Here is a 21144-nt window from a genome sequence, read left to right as displayed (position 1 = left end):
CTTGTAATGATAATTACTTAATGGTGGGACATTTTCAAATAAACATCACAAAGTAGTATAAAATTCTACTCTTATTGTCTAAGAAAAAGATCATCTTTATTGGAACAAATGAAATATAAGTAATTTTATTTAATAAGGTAGATCTCATATTTTTACTTACTAATCACTATTTTTTTTTATCAATGTTTTTTAATTTTACCAGCTTAAAAATAAAATTTCCTACAATGCTATAATAAGAATATTATTGGTGGATAGATATTTGAAAAATTAGAAGATCTTTTTTTTATATTTTTTTTTTATAACTAAAGTCAAGTACATTTAGTAAGTGGTTTATAAAAACAGTGGCAGCCCACTTTGCCTACTCATTTGCACAACTCTCGTTTTTTTTCAAAATCCCCAAAATCTAAACCTAGCAAAAATTTCCGCGTCAATGGCGAATGCGGAAGCGGAGGCCCTCGATTTCGAGCCGGAGGAGGACGATCTTATGGACGAGGACGTCGGCGACGGATCCCCCAACCGAGCCACCGCTCCTCGCCTGAAGTCTGCCATCACCGGCGGCGGCTCCGCTCCGAAGAAGACCAAGGGCCGTGGGTTTCGCGACGAGGCCGCTGCTGAAGCTGACCGCAATGCTCGCATGTCTGCCCCCTTCGATTCGCTCGATTCAGAAGGCGGCCCTGGCCCCGAACGATGTCAGTGTCCTAAACCCTAATTCTATTTGAATTAATTCATTTTTTGCTTTTCTGTTGTTTGAATTCACCTTGAATCGAACCGTTTTGTTCATATCTTTGTGCGGATACTGTTGAATTGTTGTTATATTAAACATTTGAAATACCTAATTACCAAGAAAACGAAAAATTGAAAGGCCTGTTAGGTTATTTTAGAATCATTTCTGTAGAACTCAAGTTATGGGGCTGCTTACTGAAATTTGAGAATTGGGGTAGTTATTACTGAAGGTTTGGTGAAAAGTGAGCTGGATAATCTCCCGTGTGTTGCTTTATAGGTAGTGTTTACATTTCACTTGCACTCATAGTGTTGAAGAAGTCGGCTTTAGAAGTATGACATAGTTTGCTCGAGTGTTTTAAACTGTTGTTTATTATGAATTCAAAGTGGAGGCGTGTTGATTGAAATGGCACCATTTTTCCTTTGTTGTACAAACTTTTAGTGGATATTGGGATACGCGTTGAGTTTTAGTTATGGTTGCACTTTTGTAGCTATTGAAGGATGGATTATTCTGGTTACTGGAGTTCATGAAGAGGCTCAAGAGGATGATCTACAAAATGCATTTGGTGATTTTGGAGAGATAAAGAATTTACACTTGAATCTTGATCGTCGTACGGGTTTTGTCAAGGTATATAAACCTTGTTTTCTCTTACAAATTGGAGTACAATTTATTGTGATAGTTCCCTGTTACATTCTAATTATGCTGACACTTCATAGAGAAATGCTATGGCATATTTTATGTAATAGCGTTTGTCTGAAAATCTTGTTCATCCACTTTTTACATTTTGTTGTTGTTGAACTCAAAATTAGCTGAACATTTTGACCCTTCTAGCTACCATACTGTGTACATGGGCCCAAAGAAAGATTATTATTCAACCTGAGTTTCATAAACAGCATATTTGTTTCTTCGAGAAGGGATTAGTGAGCATTTTTCTTTTTCTGCATGGCACCCTCGCATTTTTTCGACACTAATCCAATCATCTGTCCCTGCACTATTTGATCGTATATCAACTGTCAACTAAATGCTTTTCATGGTGTTTTCTAGGGCTATGCTCTAATTGAATTTGAGAAGTTTGAGGAGGCACAGAGGGCCATTAGCGAGATGGATGGAGCTGAACTCCTAACCCAGATCATGAATGTTGACTGGGCATTCAGCAAAGGTCCATTCAGAAGAAGGAACATAAGGAGGAGGTATGTGTTCTCAAATTCTCTGAAATGAAAATATTAGTTCCTCTGTTCCCTCTTATAACTGTTGCCCATCAGAATATAGGACTAGGAAAGGAAATATCAGTATTGAACATTATAACTCTTCCATATACTTTAGGAGCCAGAGAAAATATGCAGAGCTTGGGAAAAACTATATTGGTAATGTGGATGTTTCACTTATTACCTTAACGGACAAAACAAATCATTGTAATTTTGATGAAGGTAAGATGGAGCATGCTAAATATTCTAGTTATCAGAGGGGTTTGTAATAACTAATAATTCATTCATTGAAAAATCTTTCTCCACTTTTAATCTGTTAGATGCCTCTCTTCATGTCTATTTTTGAGTGACCTACTATTATTGGCCTCCAATAATTTTGAATTGCTTGTTTGACCGAAGTGGGAACAACCACATTATCAATATGACCTGAATTATCTATCTGACTGTTACTGTATTTTGATTAATCTCTTTATTGGAATCTTGTAAAGATCACCTCGGGGCCATCGGTCCAGAAGTCCAAGGAGGAGATTCTGATCATGGCGGCATGTGAGAACTTTTGGGGCTTTGCTCTAAAGTGAAGATACCAATGTGAATCTTTGTTAACTCTTTAACAATTGTGTACGACTGCTGTTTCTGCTGGCAGTTTTTGTTCATTGACACTTTCTTTTTATGACGTTAGGCTTCTTCGGATTGCTCATCCTGGCTTGCTATTTTTATAAGTTGGTGGTACTCTCTATTTGAAGAATGTTCCAATGTTGTGTTGTTATTGGTTCCTATCAGTGTATTCAGTTGCCTTTTTTTTGTTGGTATTTGTTGCAATGTCTTGTAACATCATAATTCTTTTCTTTATCATGTTACTAAAATTAAATCATGACTTGAAATTTAACCATGATATCCAGTTACACGAGGCAATGATATAACACCAATTCGTTATAAAGCTTAATAATTTTCATCTGTTGCATATAAAACTGCAAATCTCAGTTGTTAAGCTTTAACTCAGATAATGTACATCTGTAAATTTTTGTGTGTGTCGTATATTTTGTGTGTTAACCTATTTTATCTACATTTTCTAAGGTGGAACCTGTTGCCTAATATCTATTCCTTTGAAATGATGTCCTACTTCCTAAATTATTTGTTTCAACACATAGAACCATGCATTTATGTAGCCCACGAACTCCAGAAATTGGCCATGCATAAGCTTGTTGGAGTTCCTATTGTACGTGACCAAATCCAGTTTTTGTTATCTGTCTGTCTCATTTCTCCCAACTGCCACGGATTGTACGAATTAGATAGATAGATAGACAGGTAGATAACAAGAGTATCAATTAAACAACTCACTTGGCCATCCTGCAACTCGAAAATGACTGAATCTTCAGAAAATGGAATTGGTCTTGTCGATGATACCTGCCCACATAAATGGTGATGGTCAAGAAAACATAGGGAAAAGAAAAAATAAATTCGAAGATCATACAAATATAATGTGTATGGCATCTAACCCTAGGGTCACAAAATTTGTCCAGGCCATGTAATTTATCTTCATTCTTGTGAAAGCTATCTGCAAAATCATTTTCCACACATTCAACAACTTCACCTTCCCCTTTGCTTTGATCGCCTTTGTTTGGCAGAAAAGGGAAACCACAGTGCCTCCATTTCCACTCTTGCTGGTTGAAATACCTCAGATACACATTCCCATTTGATCCTATCAAGAAAAGCTGAGTCCCGCCGAAGCAAGGCCCGGGTGCCCCAATGAGTGTGACACTAGTATGTGGAGTCCCATGCTCAATCCAGTTCCATCCGTCCGTGGGACTCCACTGATACTCGACAAGCCCACCACCCTCCGACAACATGAAGAGCGACCCCCTCAGTGACCCTGCTGAGGGCCTCGTTGCAGTTCCCGGTGATGTTGACAGAACCAAGTGCTGTGACTGGTAGTGCTGGTGCCACACTTGTGTGACTTTGTTGTATTGATATAGCCGCCCGTTCCTCCCCACGACGAACACCACGTTCTCCCTGAACCCCTCTTGATCGACTATGTTCGCAATCTTGACGCCCGGTGGATTCTTACAGTCTCTCCATTTGAACTTTCTCAGTGCTACCTACACATATAGTTTGAAACAGTTCGAACATATATCAGATGTAGTACTCTATCCGTAACATTGTAAGTGGCTCGTTACTTTTGGACACGCAGATAAAAGAATGTTTCTTTTCTGAAACAAGCCACTTGGGACGGAGAGAGTAATTAGTTTTACATGTTTATGACTACTGACTTACAGTGAACTGCAAGAGCCCACCGGTCGTGCTGACAAAGAAGATTGCATCTTCGTTTTTAGCCCTAATTGGCTGGCCGGGGATCCCATCCCACGGTGGGCCACCAACCACCTGCCTACCTTTCCTCATGGCAGTGCAGTTGATCCAAGCTAAATCACTGCTGCTTCTCTCTCTAATCAGCAAGCTCCCCTGCCCATCCACCACAAACAAGCTCCCGTTGTAGTTCCCAACCGCACTGTGGATCCCAGTCACGTACTCATGCCTCAACCAGAACCAGCCACTCTCAGTGTCCAGATACTCAAATGTCATGTAACTCTCTGTTATCAGGAAAAATGACTTCCCTCCCTGCATTAACCGGAGACGAAACAACTTCTTGTCCAATCTCTCACTAACGACACCATAGTCTTCGTCTGATGCATCACCATCTGGTGTTAGGTAACTCTCTTGTGTCCTATAGTCCTTTCGCCACCGTGAGATCGATGACTCGCTCGTCTCCTCCTTGGTGCCTGTGATGCAGTTGGTGGGTCCGCGCTGTTCAATGCAGTATTCCCCGTTCCATCCTTCACTCTCAGGGGCATCAAGCAGTGACCATACATACTTGACTAGGGATTTTTTCCGGCTACTCATTTGAGCGTTGGGGCCTAAATCCTCGCCTCCGAAGCCAGAGAGATGGAGCTCTGCAAGCCTTCCATCATCCAACGGGAAGATCGTCCTCCCGGCTTGGAGCTCCACCCCTGAGATGCCTCTGGCAACTCTTGCATTAGGGGGATGCTTATGGTTTATCCATTTCTCTTCATTTTCTACAAAATTTTCAAGTTTCTTAGCACAATGTTGGTAAACAATTGATGCGGTGAGACTCCCTGGCCTACCTTCGTTCTTGTGGATTTGATATTGGAACACGAAGCCGTCTGCAGTTGTGAGAAGCAGCAACGGGTTCGAGTCATCTTGAGTGGTGCAGGTGATGGAGGTCAGTAGATGGCCTTTGGGATTGCCATGAACCACCCATTTCCACTTCCTCTGGTGCAGCCTCCGCTCGATCAACCCCTCCTTCTGTATCCACCCGAAACATTTTTCCGTTTTTGAACCATCATCACAAACATCACTAGTAGTATAGTATATCACTCATGATTTTACCTTACTCAACAAGAAGAGAGACACAGAGTAGGCTCCAACTAGTCCAGGCACAACACAGGCAGGGGACGACGACACCAAGGAAGTATGAGTACCCTGCCTGTGCACGTGCTTCCTCCACGTAGGCTTTGATACACTATCGTACTCGTACAGATCCCCTGCAGCACTCACAATGAGGAGAAGCCCGGGTCTAACCCTAGCGCCATCGCTCACTGCTGACACATTTGCCCCTGGAGGCCGCCCGTGGCTCTCCCACCTAATCACACAAACGTACAAACATAACATGTCTGATAACCAAAATCCCTCAGAGTCGAGCTATCTAGCTCCTCACCTCGGGGGATCAACCCCAACAAGCTCGAGAAGCAGTCCGCTTCTCGTGCACAAGTACATCCTCCTGAGCCAAAAAAAGGAAAATACTCAAGACACACTCCATATTATTGGACTGGACCAATTCTATACATGGTCCCATATGACTCACTCTTTGTCATCTGTGACCACCCCCGAGGCAACCCCACCGTGCACGGAGTGATCAAACTCCACCCAGAATGGTTGTACGTCATCACTCAGCTGCATCTGTGTCGATCAACCAAACCAAAACATGCACTCGGTCAAGTTATTCTTGACCATATGTGTCCGTTCACTCTGGTTGTAATGAAAAACGAGGAATAAGAAATTTCCCACATCTGTATCTATAAAAAAGAATTTCACAGAAAACGAGGAATATGAAATTCTTTTTTATGAATACGGAGAGTGAGAATTTTCTTATTCTTTTATTTTTCATTATAACCAAAGTATGGATAGATAGATAGATAGATAGACAGACGAGCATGTTTTACTTGATACAAGGAGCCAGTCTCAGACAGGGCAAGGATACTCTGGTTAACCAAAAACACAGAAACCGCGGGGACGGGCAGGTCATGCGGCGCGATCACCCAACGGAGGCCGTTCCAAAACCTCTCGTATATCGAGCCGCTCTCTCCGGTCACCCACACAGACGCCTCGGACATCCTAGTCAACGAGACTCTCCTCCTCAGAGGGAGAGACTGATGCCGCAGAGGAGTCATCTGGCTCCCATCACCGGCTTCTTGGATCGATGCGACGACTCTGCAGTCGCCGTCGATGCAAGAAACCAGGTCGTAGGGGAGCCGCAGCTCCCCCCAAGAGGCGGACTGCTCGTTGAAGTGCCAGAATCTGGTGCTCTTCTGCTCGAAGATTTGGTCTGGCTGTGCTATGTATTGGTGAATATGGCTGCAAGAATCGCAGGTGGCGACGGCGGCGTGGCATGATGAGGATAGGATTGCGTAGAGGAGGAGTGTGGACAACATGTGTGTGGTGATCAGCTAGCATGAGGGAAGATCATGGATTGATTTGGTGTTGTGTTTTTGGAAAGAATTGAGGAAAGGAAAAAGGACAAAGGAAAGTACATAGGTGAGATTGGGCAAATATGTTGAATCTGCTTGGGGAAGGAAAACCAGACAGACAATGGGGAGAGAGAAAGAGAGGTGAGAGCTAGAGTGGGCCATATTAATATATATGGGGTTAGTAATTAGTATAGTGAGTAGATGGTACATCAATTAGGTAAATACTTAGGTATGGTATTAATTAACATGAAATTTAATTGTATGCTGATTTTTTAGTTTAGACTTGAGAGTGTTATAAATTTAATGCTACAAAAGTCAAATGTGGATGCCCAATGTGATAAAAGTGTTAGACAATGATATACATGAGTCCCATTTTATTTTTGTTGGCTATGGGTTTAAAAAATTGTTTGAATATATTGATTTTAATAAATTATGAATGTATTGATTTTAATAAATTATGAGTGAGATAAGTTGGTGGAATATGAATCTGTTTGCTTATAATGGTAAAATAAGATATTTTTGACGAATGGAGGAAAAATGAAAAATAAAACATTTAACGGAAGAAGGAGGAAGTAACTAGATGATTTTTGAGCATCAGATATTTACTTTTTAAATTTTATTTGAGTTTATATAATTTCGATGTGTAACTAAATGCTTAAAGTCGTGTATATCAGAGTGTCAAGTCAGCTTTGATTCGAACAAAATTTGAATTCTGAAAACTTCAAGAAATTATATACTCCATTTTCAAAGAAAATTGATTCATGTATCTCTATAATATTGATTAAATCATGAGATCAGAGTTAAGATTATTATTTAAAAATAGCACAAATTAATATCTAATGTGGTGTTTTGACAACTCGATTATCAGATGGTAACATTTGGCCCATAACGTTCTTAACTGCAGTCAAGAATGGGAATCAATATGGCCATTAAATTTCCTGATATGATTTTAATTGAGGAGTAGTTTCTCACCTAATACCGATGACTTTTAATGCCCACCATTAATCTTTTTTACTTTAGGTAAAGTGTTTTGTTTGGTAGAAAATGGAAGAGGTGTATATCACAATTAGAATCAGCTTTTGCATGACCCAAGCCAAAGTCGATATGATGATATATATTCCTACAAATCAAATGCCACAGAACAGACCTGTGACTCTGATTCCATTATGTGTGGTCTATATATTTCCAAATATCATAAGTATGGATGGCTCATTTTGTCCTTGTATTATTGTGTATCATAACAATATTATCCATTCCAGTGTATTATTTGATCATTCCTAAAAATACTTGGGGACTACTACTTGATCTTCATGGTCATGGACCACTCATGGGATGTATTTGACCATTTTGTCTGTGTACTTTTATGATTCCATGGGAACTCATAATTCTACAGACATATAGGTAGAATTCGAACGTAAGACTTTTGATATGGAACATCCACTCAGTACTAGATCGTGGATTACTTATAACTTACCAATCCACAACTAGGCTATTGTTAATAAAATGATACTATGATGTCACACATATATACTCAAATGTAATGATAGGCACTTAAATGGAGTAAAATAAAAGTAGTCTATATGGCGAGGCACGTCTTTTTGAATTTTTCAATATAAAGGTAACTAAAATTATACACATCACATCACTACTCCACATCATTTCGTCGATATTAAGTAATTTGTTGAATACAACGTGACAAGTTGTATTAAATCCACATCAACATGATAGAGTAAAAGAAAATTATAAAACAAAAAACAATATTGTCAAATCCCACTTCATTTAAAGTGCAAGACTTAGGCACAATGCAGGGATTTAGTATATAAGTATTTAAGGACATGAAATAGAATATTTCACAATCAAATTGCTTGTAAAATATGATTCCAATTTATTATTGAAAAGAAAAGAAAATGGGGTCCAATACAGTGTAAATTGACAGGAGATTTTTTAATTAGACTTTGGATCCATGGAATCTTACAACTTTCATGTTCCATATTTATTGGTTGAATGGAACATGTCAGTGAGATGATTTTGACTTTTTGATTTTACTTTCTTAATTTAATTTCTGATTAAGAAATTAAAGATTTGCACTTATATAAGTACTTAGTCAAATGAGACGTGCGTTCTAATAAGTAATTTCTATGTACAAATTATGAATTCCAATATAGTATATGTCAACCTAAAGGATTTTGTCAGGCTTTTAAAGATGTTTACATATACTAAATTCCTATTATAACAAAATGACAAAACTATATAAACTAAAAATCTAAATAAAAGCATATACCTAGAAACCAAAATAAGGTAGGAGGCATGAGTATAAAAAATTTTGTACTACTTGCGAATTAATTCTATTGTGGAAACATCATATGATTCGGTCATTGCAAACTCTAGAAAAATGTTTAATTTATTTCAATTTATTGTGACATGTCACCTAAAATTGATCAGTAATTAGGTTTACCAATCCTGACTAATTCGACTGCGTAAATCATTTAAAATTCAATCAAATTAGGGAAAAGATAAACGTACATAATTGTACATGTACATAATATTTTAAAAAATTTTAGATTTAAGTGAATTTAATTAAAAATTAATTTTGCTATTTATTGTAATATATGTAGCAATAACAAAGAAGTGATATAGAAATTTTATGTCGAATCGTAGCATGATTTCGACTATGATTTGAATTAATATATAATATTTAGTAGAAAATATATATTTTATTAAATATACAAATATTTAAGTATAAATTTTAAATCTTTCTTGAAGTGTTGCAAAATGATTATAATGAAATTTATTTTAAATCAATTAATGTTTATAAAATGATTTTCAATGTAAAATGTTTAAAAAAGCTCGGTTATAAACGTACGTATCACTACTGGGTTTTAATATTACTACACTTGTAGTTGTATAAGTATATGTGTAGTATAGTCAACGGGAGGCATGCTTTATACATTCCATCTCATTTTCCTAATAAAGACAACCTTTCCGAAATATATTTTGTTGTTCAACTATTACTAAGTATTAAACTCATAGTATTAGATTAAAAATGTAATTAAACTCATACTATTATATTAAAAATGTACTTAAACTCATACTATCACATATGTATGATCTCACACATTTACATTCTGCATAACCCATTGCAAGGCTAACTCAGCCCAAAATGAATAGAAAATTAAAATTTAAAGCAATTCATATCTCAAACAAATTATCAAATAAAAAGGGCATTAAACCTACTCTCAATCAAACTACATACTCTTACCAAGTGTTAACAACGATGTAAGCTCACATTTACCACTTTTCATCTGCAATCTTATCATTCTAAATCTTGAGCCTTTTGGATGCCTATAAGACGAGCATAATCGACCCACCTGCAGATCGATTCAAGAGATTGCGAATAAGTTGGGAGCCGAGAGGACGGTTTAGGGTTTACGGTTTAGGAAAAAACTTACAGTAATGAGCCCAGATACGTGTTTCCGGTTCTCACAGCAAAGCAAAGGGCACTGAGTAATAACTTGTGTTGATGAAGCAAGGGCTCCAGTACCCGTTGTTCGACTACACCCGCCAAAACTTGATATCTGTTGAAGACGCGAGGAAAGTTGAAAAAACAATAGAGAGACCACTAGAAACAGATGTATGATGAGCTACATACCGGAGATTGCTAGATACAGCCATATAGACACCATAGGCGACGCTAGTTGATAGTATGGGAACATTTTCCAGCTCATCTCCGGCAGACTGATCAACAGCCTTACGGGCGTTTATGAACGCATTAGTCACAACCGTACCAACCTAGTCATCAACAAATAATCAAGTTCTGTTTCATAGATTGCAGAAATACACACATCGTAGAGTCAACAAATACGAGTAACTCTACAATTCACAACCACAAAGCTTCTTAGTCGTGAATGAATGGCAAAACGATAGCAAAATCGATATTGAGTCCCAGTAGATATACGTTTTTGGGCTAAGCACCGAACAAATGAGTATAGGTACGAGGTTTTGTTCATCAAGGTATCTACAACGAAGATCTCTACAATGAAAATTACCAGAGATGAAGTGGTGCCCACAGCAAACAGCTTCACTCCATTACGCTGTGAGAAGAGAATCAAAAGATATTAGGTTCCGAGTCGAGCAACTTCATTTCTCTTTTCTTTGTCCTAATAAAAGGAACGTAAGATAGATAACATACCGCTATTGCACCTACTCTTTGCAGCAATGAAAATGAGCCTCCCGGTAAAGCAAGCTGCATAAGATGTTAAAAAACCATGATTTCGACACTAAAGTTTATATATCTCATGTCATAGTGAAGTAATAAGCAATTCATCAAACTCACCTGAAAGGCATTGTCTGGACAACCATGAAGGAACTTAGCAAGGCGACCAGCATTGAGCGAAACAGGAGGTCGAAGAGAAACAGTAGGAGCCGGAAGGTAGACGAGCATAAAATCAGCTATTATTGCCATCATCTGAGCCAGTAACAAAAATGTCACACAAGAGCTGTACAAAGATTGAGACTAAGAAATGTCGATAGAAGTTATAACACACAATTTGTTTTAGTTGGAATTGACCCCTTTGGGTGCATTTGATATAAACTAGAAGTCAGTTTTGATTCCATTTGCATATATACTGATGTATAGGTAAGGTCAATCATACAAGTACTTAAACATGTCTAATATCACTACCCCATTTAAAACTATATATGTAAGATTGCAAAACAAGAACAATGTTATACTAAAAAGATGGATGTTTCTCCTATGAGGCACCATTTGAAGAGTTAGTATATCACTGCAGATAGAAGATCAAGTGAACCATTTATGAGTTTAGAAAGTTTGTAAAGAAATCATTCCTAAGAAACTCCTCCCAATCACCACCTAATGACCCGTCCAACATTCAAGCAACTCATGCAAGTCACGGGAAAGGAATATATGAAGATCATGTTAAATCTTAGAAAGAAATCAGTAGAGAATACACATCACAAATAGCATGTGAACTCAAAGGGAAAGTGTACTCATAGAAGAAGCTTCCATACCACATCAGCAACAACAATCTCTATCTCATTGAAAAAGTTCTCTCTGCGACGCTCGTATTCCGCAGCAGTCTAGAAAACAGAAACAAATGAAAATGTCAAACAGAGAGCTAAGATGAAATTCTTGAGCTAATATAACCTTGTCATCAGAAAACCTCAAAGAGCATGTAATTATATCAGCAAACAAGAGATTCTCCAGAAAAGGTCCACGAGCAGCAAAGAAACCAAGACAGGTCTTCGAAAGACAACGCTTACAATGAAGAAGGATATCATTTTCAAAATTTTCAAACCATTTAAAATCATGTAATCTCAAAGGGATATGCAAACCACAAACCATTGCTAATTGCCAGTTTCAGTAATATGGTATTAGCACTTCAACAACCAGAATATGGAAAGGAAAATGAACAACAGAAAATGAGGAATTATGCAATGATGAGTATAAACAATCAGAAACAAAGCATTGAGCTGACATAAGCAAAGCCATCACCATGAGATAGTTTAGAAAATCATAAATTTTACTCCTATATTCTCTTGCACTAAATTTATATGATTGAAAAAGGCACACAACAGAAACAGGGGTTTATCATACATAATTCCAGTATTTAACCAAGTATATAATCTTGGTTGAAAAAACACAAGTTAGTAAGTTTTGGAATTCAACATGAGTCCAATTTTAGCTGGCCGATAACTCAATAGCTTTCTATTGGCACATGTACAAGAATCCAAATTTCATATTAATAAGTAGCAAAGATGTAGAGTTTCATGAAAGCAACTCTCTGGTCATTTTCAAACCACTTTCAGTGGCCAAAATCCCAACTTTATGGCTACCATCGACAACTTTCCAATAGCACCTTCGGATTGCCCATCATACTCCAAGAATTTGAGTTATTGACCAGCAAAACTTAGACTCATGTCGACTTCCAAAACTTACAAAATTCTTGTATTTTTCTGCCAACATTATCTAGTTAGTTAAAAAAAACAAACTTTCGCTATAATTCGTGTAATTACGTTCAATTAACCCTAAAAATAAAAAGAAGCTACAAAAAATCGAATAAAATTAAGGCAAAGGTGAAACTAATTGGTGGATTAAACAACCTTGGTGAAAACTCCAACGCCGCATTCCATGGCGAGTTTAGCCAAGAAGAGATCGTCAGCCAACAACCTCTCCTTAAACCCTCCGAACCTCATAAGCCAAGAAAGGAAGCTAGACTTTTCGAGATCGAAATACCTCAGCAAAATCGACGCCGGAATCCTGCCTTCTTCCACGGCGGCTTTCAAATCCTTGGGCAAGCTCTCCAAACTCCTCCCGGCCTCCGCCAGCGCCATTAGGGCTTCCTCTTTGTTGCTCCTCTTGTTCCTATCGTCGCCCCCTTCATTTCCGCCGCCGTCGCCGCCTCCTCCGCCGTTGTTGTTGTTGTTGTTGCCGTGGCCTCCGCCGCCGGAGAATTTGGAGGTGATTTCGGTGTTGGCGGCGGCGGCACTGGTGGATAAGGGGCGGTGGGTTAGGGATAGGGAGAGGAGGATGGGGGTTTGGGGAGTGAGGGAGAGAGATGGAGGGGAGAGAAAAGGGGTGGGGTGGTGGAGAGAGAGGAGGCGCGGGAGGGGTGGGGTGAGGGTGAGAGTGGTGGAGATTGGCATTGCGGCGGTGGAAACTGAAACTCTGTTTCTCTCTCTACAGTTTGGATTTGGAGTGAGAGAGTGGAGGTGGAAGATGGTGGCGCAGTTCTTGTTGAGAAGTGTGTCAGGTTTTGTGTTTCTAAATTTGGAATATTTTTATTTTCTCTTAAATTACTTAAATTTGAATTTATGAGTTTATGTAAATTACTACTCCTATTAAGAAGTATTCCTCCGTCCTGCATAATTTGTCTCACTTTGACAAAGTGAGCTGAAAAAGTTAGTAAAAAAATAGGACTCATATTCTATGTGAGTGGTACTTTTAAATAGTATTCATTTTATAATAAAGTGTTAGTATAAATGAGTTAGTGGAATATGGGGTTATCAAAAATGGTAAAAAGTGAAATGAGACAAATTATATGGAACGGAATAAAATGGAAGAATGGGACAAATTATCTGAGACGAAAGGAATATGTTTATATTCCATTTATTGATTTTACAATTTATAAATTAATACTTTCTCCATCCCTTTCTTTTAAGTTCGTCATTAAATTTTCTAATTTTAAAACCACAATACTTTAAAAACTTCTTCTTTTAATCTCTCTTTTATTTTTCAATTATACATTTCTTCAATTATATATTAAAATTCTTATGAAACTAAATATTCAATTCTTTCGAGAGTTAGTATTAAAAAAACTATATTAAAATGTTTTACTTACACATGGCAGGGAAGACTTTTTTAAGTCTAGTTACCTAGAGAACTGTGTTAATCCACATGTTTATTCTTGACGTGATAAAAACGTTTCATTTTGTATATAATGAATTAAATTGTACGTGCAATGAGTAACGCGACAAACTTGTTAAGATAGTATTGAAATTATAATCAGATATTCAACCATCATAATACGTGCAGTGAATAATGAGATAAAGAAGTAGTCTTAATTAAGTGATATATTCAACCTATGTATATACTCCATATTACTACAAATTTGGACTTGAAATTTTTTTTACAACCACTTGAATATTTATATTACTACTATTAAATTAACTCGAATGGGATTTAGAAATTAGAATGGCAAAAATCTAAATGTTCAATATACTACTACTGTAGTTTGTACTACATCCATATTTCCCGTGTCAAGTGAGGCACTTTTTCAGCACATGACTTTTAAAATATTTACTCCTATATTTAGTTAATTTAATGGAGAAAGAATAAAAAAGTAAATGCTGTAAAAATAAAATAAGAAATTAAAAATAATCATGTTTATAAAAAAAAAAGAATATGATTCAATTAGAGTGAAAAGGAATATCAAACAGTTAATAAGAGACCTTATATTGCAAAAGAATCTTTAAAGCTTCTTTTTTTAAGTTCGTATTGTAAGATCTCAATTTCTTTTATTTAAGAATATAGTTGTTTCGTCACTCATATGCTTTTTATATACAGTTGATGATTATATATTAGTAGTAAATAAAATCATATTTTATATTGTAGATTTTGTGGTAGATTTGTAATAACATAAATTACATATGCACATAGCTAGTTTGTCGCATTGAGCATATATGTTACTACCATTTTTATGCATTACTTAAGTATTTCGTAATTTAATTAGTAATTAGTTTGTGAAAAGTATTAGAGTGTTACTGCATTAACTACTAGATATTATCAGCTCAGGCACTTAATGAGCTCGAAAATGATTATGATACAAAAACTTTATATGATTACTTAATTTTCAGTATACTGAATGTTTAAGTGTGACCAATATTCAAAAATATAATTAATTAATTGAAATTGTCGGGAACCTTATTCAAGTTACAACAATATACATGTCTCTGTACTATTTTGTAAACTTTACTATTTTGTAAACTAGTATTAACATCCATACTATGCACAGGACATAAGAGTTTCAAATAATAAATATATAGAAAATAAGAATTCAAAACAATGTGAAGATTTAAAAAAACATAAATGTACTTATCTTATCTCATTCTAAATGAAATGTAGAATTTACTACTACTACCTAATGAGTGAAACATTTCAAATTCGGCAAACGATTTTATACAATTTTAATTTATGATCTAAGTGGAGTAAAAACAATAAAATTAATTACAAAGAGAAGGTGTGTGACTAATGATCAAAGAGTATGAGTTAACCAGAATAAAATAGAAAAGGGATCGTCTCCTTCGCCCACACACAAAATCAAACACACATTCTTGCCGTCAATTCCGATCGCCCACATAAATCACAAATCGAAGACAAAGTTTACTCCTCACCTACAAGTACGAAATCACCCATACACATCACCGACGCAGAACCTCCTACACACACTCGGCGAGTGAAGAATTTGACCAAAATTCTTCAATCGCCCACACACAAACGATCACCCACAAAAATAACAGATCGTTGACAAACGTCACATATCGGAGTTTGAAGAGCCGACGACGTGCTACAATATTTTTATATCGACAACTACAATCTGAAATCAAGCAATGTACTAAGAAAAAGGTTAATTGAAGGATTTTGGTGAAAGGTCGAACGATTTTGAATCCAAGGTAAAACATCAATTTGAAATTTCATCGATTCCATTTACTAAACTGTTAAAAGTTTCATAATTGAACTACTTCTCTAGAAATAATATCGATTATAATTCTAATGTTTTGCATGTCTATAATATCGATTAGAATGGTAAAAACATGCATATCTATAATTAGTTGTTGTCTAACTCTTTTTTGCAGAAATCAATACAGAATTGATCAAAAGCAAAGGAAAGAATATCACAATTTCAATAGATAAGTGTTTCATACTCGAACATTTCTTATGCTCTCAAATGGATTTTAGAAATTTGTAGTTAGAGTTAGTAACAATATTCTATTTTACAAGTAAATAATAGAGAAGAATACATCACCAAAGAAAACATAAAAATTAAATTTACATTATATAGCAAATGAAGATGATAAGGTACAATATATTTCAACTTACCTGCAGTAGTTTATTTCTCTCTGTGTGATTATTGATCTTATTGATATTTGTTCTCTCTGTTTTTTGGATTGTGATGGTTTTGGGTAAAAACTTGATTAAATTATGGTTTCCTCTAAATGGAAAACTTATTGTTGATATTATGTACTTTACTTCTGATGGTTTTATTGGATTATGACCATCTATGATGGTTTATGATGGTTTTATTGGATTATTTGGATTATGATGGTTCCTCTAAAACTTATAGATACTGATTCTATGTGTTTTACTCCTTCAATTATTTTATTTTGGTATAACTAATGATCTAAATGTCTCTGGTTCTATATTTTTTCTGCAACTATTATTCTAGTGTTACCATCTGTGTTATGCACGAGTCTTATGATTTTAAAATGAATTAGAAGGAATTGTAAACAATTGCGAAGAAATATAATTTATTATATTATGTACACATTAAAAAGTATATAGCTCTATAATCGAATTTTAAGAGTACGATTACATATTCGATACACAATTCAATATATTTTTAATTTATCAAATGAATGGAGAAAAGTTGACATGTTGTGTAGACGAGTGTGAACCAGGCTAGAGCTATAACAGAAGGTCTCGTGGAAGTGGCAATGGTAAAGTTGAAGAATCAAGTGCTTGTGACTGAGATGCTTGAGATTCTTGCACTCCTTTCTACCAACTTGAATTCCATAAGGGGATGGTTGAGATGGATGTCATCCCGTCCTTTTGATGTCATTAATCATGCTTTGATGAACATACAAAAACGAAAATGGTTCAATTTTATTGGAACAGAGCGAGTATTTAATTATGATTGTCAACTTCCACCGGAGAGGTTGATTGTCAACTTCTACCGGAAAGGTTTGTTCTCCACTATAAATTATACTCACTCCGTCCAAAAAAATAGACAAAGCTGTAAATGACACGGGTTTTAATGTATAACTAATATTAACACCCGTGCTAAGCCTGTCCCAATCAGAGTGACTCCAAACATTATCAAAGACGATCAGGAAACTTGTTTTCTCAAGAATGCCAGCATGAAGTGTTTAGATCGGTGTTTGGCTTTAGCGTCGCTAGAAGATTTTCCAAATCTTTTCCATCAGTACTGTCAAAAGCATTTATAAATAAAAACAATAAATTCTATAATCCATCAAGTCTTCAAATGCAGTGTTTAGAGTAAATTCTATTCGATTTCTCATCGCTGCTGATATCAGTTATAATTAGAGTAAATTCTGTTCGATTATCTCTGATTGTCCTTGTCCGAATTGCCCTTGTCCTCATCGTTGCTAATATCAGTGAAATTTTTCATATGTTTAATAAGATCTTCAAAGAATGGAATCACATTCTTCACTTTCTTTCTAACAGCTGAGTTTTTCTTCTCTAAGAAACTATTATTAATCTCCGAAAGAATGCAATTAGTAAGGCTAATGTCAAGATGCAGATTGGTGATCAACTCTTTGTCGATTCTTATGACACCACTAGGTCATTCATCCCTTCGCATTTTCAATTTATCCACTGTCACCTTCACCTTCTCCTTCACCGGTATCTTTTCATCATGCTGTTTATTTTTCCGGATTGAAATATAGGACACACTAAACAAATCTTCATTATCCAAAGACTTCATATAGAATGTCTCTAACTCATCCGCGGTTGGTTGCATGAGTGTTATCTGCAACTGCAAAAAAATTTCAATGTAATATTGGCCAATATCATAAATTTTGTAATAAATTTAAACAAAACTTACGCCTATCTGATCAAATAAAGATCCATATGAACCATATGGGCAAATCCGTGCAGCCCTTTCCCACCTCAAACATCTCGGATGTTTGGTATCGCTGACTTTATTTCTAGCAAAACCATGGAGACTGGGAAAGGTCTCCAAACTCCAAAACTGAATTGCCCAAAAGGGACCATACATACGGTATGTGTTTACGCCTTCTTTCGGTCCAGCGTCTTTTATGTAATCCTCTATCATCTGGAAGGAGTATGCTCCCCATGGAAAAAAACGAGACCATGCCTTTGGATCTTCAAACAAGGCCAATGCCCAATCGCCGGCACAGGATGCAACAGTAGCAAATAAGCAGATTTGCTGCTTTCACATAATTTTCAACCTCTCCTAACTCTTGCTGCACGAAGGCTTTTACCAATTCTTTCAGTCCTAACTTTTTACCTTTTGACATCTTCAAGAGTTTAAGAAAAACACTACTTTCAGGTAAAGTAGGATTCTTGAAGTTCAGCAGTATTGGGTTTCCCCAAAGCTGAGCCCTGTGATGAGGGCATACTCTCTAACCGTAAACTTCACTTGTTGGCCAGATATCTGAAACCAAATCTCATGTCGAGGGATTTTAGGACTTTTTATCTGTCGACAAGTTTCCTGATCGTCTTTGATGATGTTTGGAGTCACTCTGATTGGGACAGGCTTAGCGTTGTTATACCTCAGAAAAATAACAAGGGTGAAGTACTTATCACTAATCGTATGGAGGATGTTGGTGTGTTTGCTAGTTGTCCCAGACAGCCCAACAAGTTGCGTTTCTTTACTGAAGCTGGGAATTGGGAGCTGCTCCGCAGGGAGGCGCTCCGCAAGATGGATTGCCCTCCCGAATTAGAAATTGTTGGCCAACTGATTGCAAGATATTGTGAGGGACTTCCTCTTGAAATAGTCGTCATTGGAGGCATCCTTGCTGCAAAATTCTCAGCCAAGGACTCAACTGAAGTGAGAAAAGCATGGGAAAAGGGATCCATTAGGGTGAATACATATCTTAGTGAGAATGATCCTGCAAATCGCATGAAGAAGTTTATACCTCTAAGTTATGATAGATTACCTTACCACTTACGTGCATGCTTTCTTTATTTGGGAGTGTTTCCTGAAGATTGTGTGATCACAGTTTCAAGATTGGTCTGCATGTGGATCGGAGAAGGACTCATTCAGAAAAACGATAACTACAGCTTGGAAGAGGTTGGAGAGATGTATTTGGAGGATCTTTGAAAGGGCAGGTTTTCGGTGGTGTGTTAATTTAAGGGTGTATCCAACTGATCAGGATGAAAATCCCAACCTAGCTGATTCGTTGGCACGACGACCGGAACCTGGTATCAATAAAATTCCTTAACCCACTTCTACTGGCTAGTATAGTGGAGGTAAGGGTCGAATCCCATAGAGATGGACACGTTAGGACAATTGCGGTGATAATCTGGAAGGTTTTGGTTAGCTACCTCGCCTTTGGGTTGAGACTCTACCTAGACAGAAATTAAAAGTGGTATTCTACTGACTGGGTGGCGTGAAAGTGGTCGACATGTGGTTGTGTACATGAGAAGAGGAGACAAAGTATTTCAGAGACATGTGGAAAGTAAAACAGTTACTAAATAAGGCGATATGGAATAACAGAGGATATGTGGTGGTTGGGTGGCTACTCTGACAGATCTATAGGGTACCAACTTAAAAGCAAAGGACAAAAGCAAAAAGCAACTCAAAAGTAAAAGTGGTCCTAGAAAAAAATGGATTGTGATGTTTTCTTCTTCAACAAGTATGCACAGAAATTATATGAACGCAAACTCCATGGATGAACTCAGATTCGCAACTTCAAATATAAGAGCCATAAATTAAAAAGCTTAAACTCAAAGATTAACGGCTAATAACTCCAGATTAATCATACTAGCTAACATACAAGGTGGCAACAGTAACATAGAACGAAAAACTCATGCACAAAACCTTAAACTGAAACAAAGAAACTTGAATTTCCAGTTAACAAACTCAGATCTAGCCTACTCAAACGAAAAACATGCGTAAACACTTAGAAAATAAACGCGATAACTAGATCTAAGCTACCTAGGCAGAATGAAACAGATTCGAACCAAAAAGAGATGCGTAAAACAAACTTCATAACTAAAACGTTTGGATCTCAACGAAATACTTCAAAAGATAACAAGAGTTAAGTTGTGCAACAGATCCAACGAAAGAAAACAAGTAAAGATTAAGCTAAGAAAGCGATTAAAGATTGTTTTTGCCACTCCGGGCGTTGAAACTGCTACCACTACGAGATGAACTGGCTGGAACGGTGGATGATGATTCTCCGGTGGACGTTTGGAACTTCAGGTGACCATGGCTGTGGCGAGGAACGAGAAGAATGTGGACAATGCTGAAGGAACTGATCTTTCCAAGAGAGAATTCTAACTAAGTATAGTGGTCGAACTCCTTCTCTCTCTCCAAGTGGCTTCTTTTATAGGGAGGCTTGCCCTTACTTTTAGGGTAGACTTTCTTCGCGAAATGACTCTTTTGCCCTTGTTTATGGTTGATCATCCCATCAATCCTTCTTCTCCATCTCAAGCCTTCTTTCTGGCATGCATCCTGGTTAGTATTGCACCCTTCTAGCGCTCTTTTCACCTGAGTTGTCCGAACCTTCTCCTACGACTTGGACCCTTTTTCTGCACACTTAAGCAACTTCTTTGCGAATAACATATGTAAATCACGGCATACTGACCAGTAACCAAGGCTTAGAATACGTCTTATCAATCTTATCAATAGGAACTTGGTCACAATTGAAAAGCTTAAACCTAATGGTAAGGTTAAAACATGCCGAGTTCATGACGCCTTGAGTGATTTCTATAGAACTGAAGCTGGAAAAGAAAATGAAAATTTCCTCCAAGAAATCAAGTATAACAGTGGAACATGGGCACCTCCAGTTTCTGACTTACATAGCTATCGGCGACTCTCTATTCATTCTAACTGCTTGGACTTTATTGCTTTAAAACCTTTGGGTTATCGTCTCCGCTCATTTGTTTGCTTTTGCAAAGATGAACTGGTCTTGTCAGCGGATCTTATTCCACACCTCCTGGGAGCTTTCAAAC

The 21144-nt window shown here is 37.0% G+C and overlaps 4 protein-coding genes across 7 annotated transcripts; 2 read left to right on the top strand and 2 right to left on the bottom strand.

Moving 5' to 3' along the window:
* The first annotated feature begins 367 nt into the window (after nucleotides 1-367).
* LOC125213483 (RNA-binding protein Y14A-like) lies at nucleotides 368-2735 on the top strand. Of its 2 annotated transcripts, XR_007174948.2 has the most exons (5): nucleotides 368-689; nucleotides 1212-1348; nucleotides 1766-1911; nucleotides 2415-2514; nucleotides 2606-2735. XR_007174948.2 is itself a non-coding variant. In XM_048114056.2 (4 exons), exons 1-4 carry the CDS (start codon nucleotides 431-433, stop codon nucleotides 2458-2460), a joined length of 588 nt encoding a protein of 195 aa, XP_047970013.1. In that variant the 5' UTR covers nucleotides 369-430; the 3' UTR covers nucleotides 2461-2735. The 2 variants fall into 2 exon arrangements, 1 of the variants encoding a protein (XP_047970013.1); XM_048114056.2 differs by having other exon boundaries at nucleotides 369-689; nucleotides 2415-2735.
* LOC125213482 (uncharacterized) lies at nucleotides 398-6838 on the bottom strand. Of its 3 annotated transcripts, none has more exons than XM_089068081.1 (9): nucleotides 6162-6838; nucleotides 5804-5898; nucleotides 5657-5719; nucleotides 5329-5581; nucleotides 5064-5244; nucleotides 4198-4994; nucleotides 3518-4022; nucleotides 3265-3330; nucleotides 398-3192 (listed from the first exon to the last, which is right to left on the bottom strand). In XM_089068081.1, the coding sequence occupies exons 1-8, from the start codon at nucleotides 6648-6650 to the stop codon at nucleotides 3299-3301; spliced, it is 2415 nt and encodes an 804-aa protein (XP_088924207.1). In that variant the 5' UTR covers nucleotides 6651-6838; the 3' UTR covers nucleotides 398-3192; nucleotides 3265-3298. The 3 variants fall into 3 exon arrangements, with proteins under 3 accessions (XP_088924207.1, XP_047970012.2, XP_088924206.1); XM_048114055.2 differs by having other exon boundaries at nucleotides 3423-4022; nucleotides 6162-6836; XM_089068080.1 differs by having other exon boundaries at nucleotides 3423-4022; nucleotides 4198-5244; nucleotides 6162-6837.
* A 2971-nt stretch (nucleotides 6839-9809) lies between these two features.
* On the bottom strand, nucleotides 9810-13431 carry LOC125210751 (protein RETICULATA-RELATED 4, chloroplastic-like). The gene is made up of 8 exons (XM_048110333.2): nucleotides 12807-13431; nucleotides 11715-11783; nucleotides 11020-11151; nucleotides 10876-10929; nucleotides 10733-10777; nucleotides 10336-10475; nucleotides 10136-10261; nucleotides 9810-10054 (listed from the first exon to the last, which is right to left on the bottom strand). The coding sequence occupies exons 1-8, from the start codon at nucleotides 13347-13349 to the stop codon at nucleotides 10000-10002; spliced, it is 1164 nt and encodes a 387-aa protein (XP_047966290.1). The 5' UTR covers nucleotides 13350-13431; the 3' UTR covers nucleotides 9810-9999.
* A 5203-nt stretch (nucleotides 13432-18634) lies between these two features.
* LOC125215959 (putative late blight resistance protein homolog R1A-10) lies at nucleotides 18635-19288 on the top strand. The gene has a single exon (XM_048117545.2). It carries the CDS (start codon nucleotides 18635-18637, stop codon nucleotides 19286-19288), a length of 654 nt encoding a protein of 217 aa, XP_047973502.2.
* Nucleotides 19289-21144: the final 1856 nt, after the last annotated feature.

This window comes from Salvia hispanica, chromosome 3 (assembly GCF_029641045.1).
Source record: "Salvia hispanica isolate PSC_SH4W2 chromosome 3, Shi_PSC_v1, whole genome shotgun sequence".
NCBI classification, from domain to species: Eukaryota; Viridiplantae; Streptophyta; class Magnoliopsida; order Lamiales; family Lamiaceae; genus Salvia; species Salvia hispanica.
Note: the sequence above shows the minus strand (reverse complement) of the source record. Positions and strands in the feature narration are given on the sequence as shown.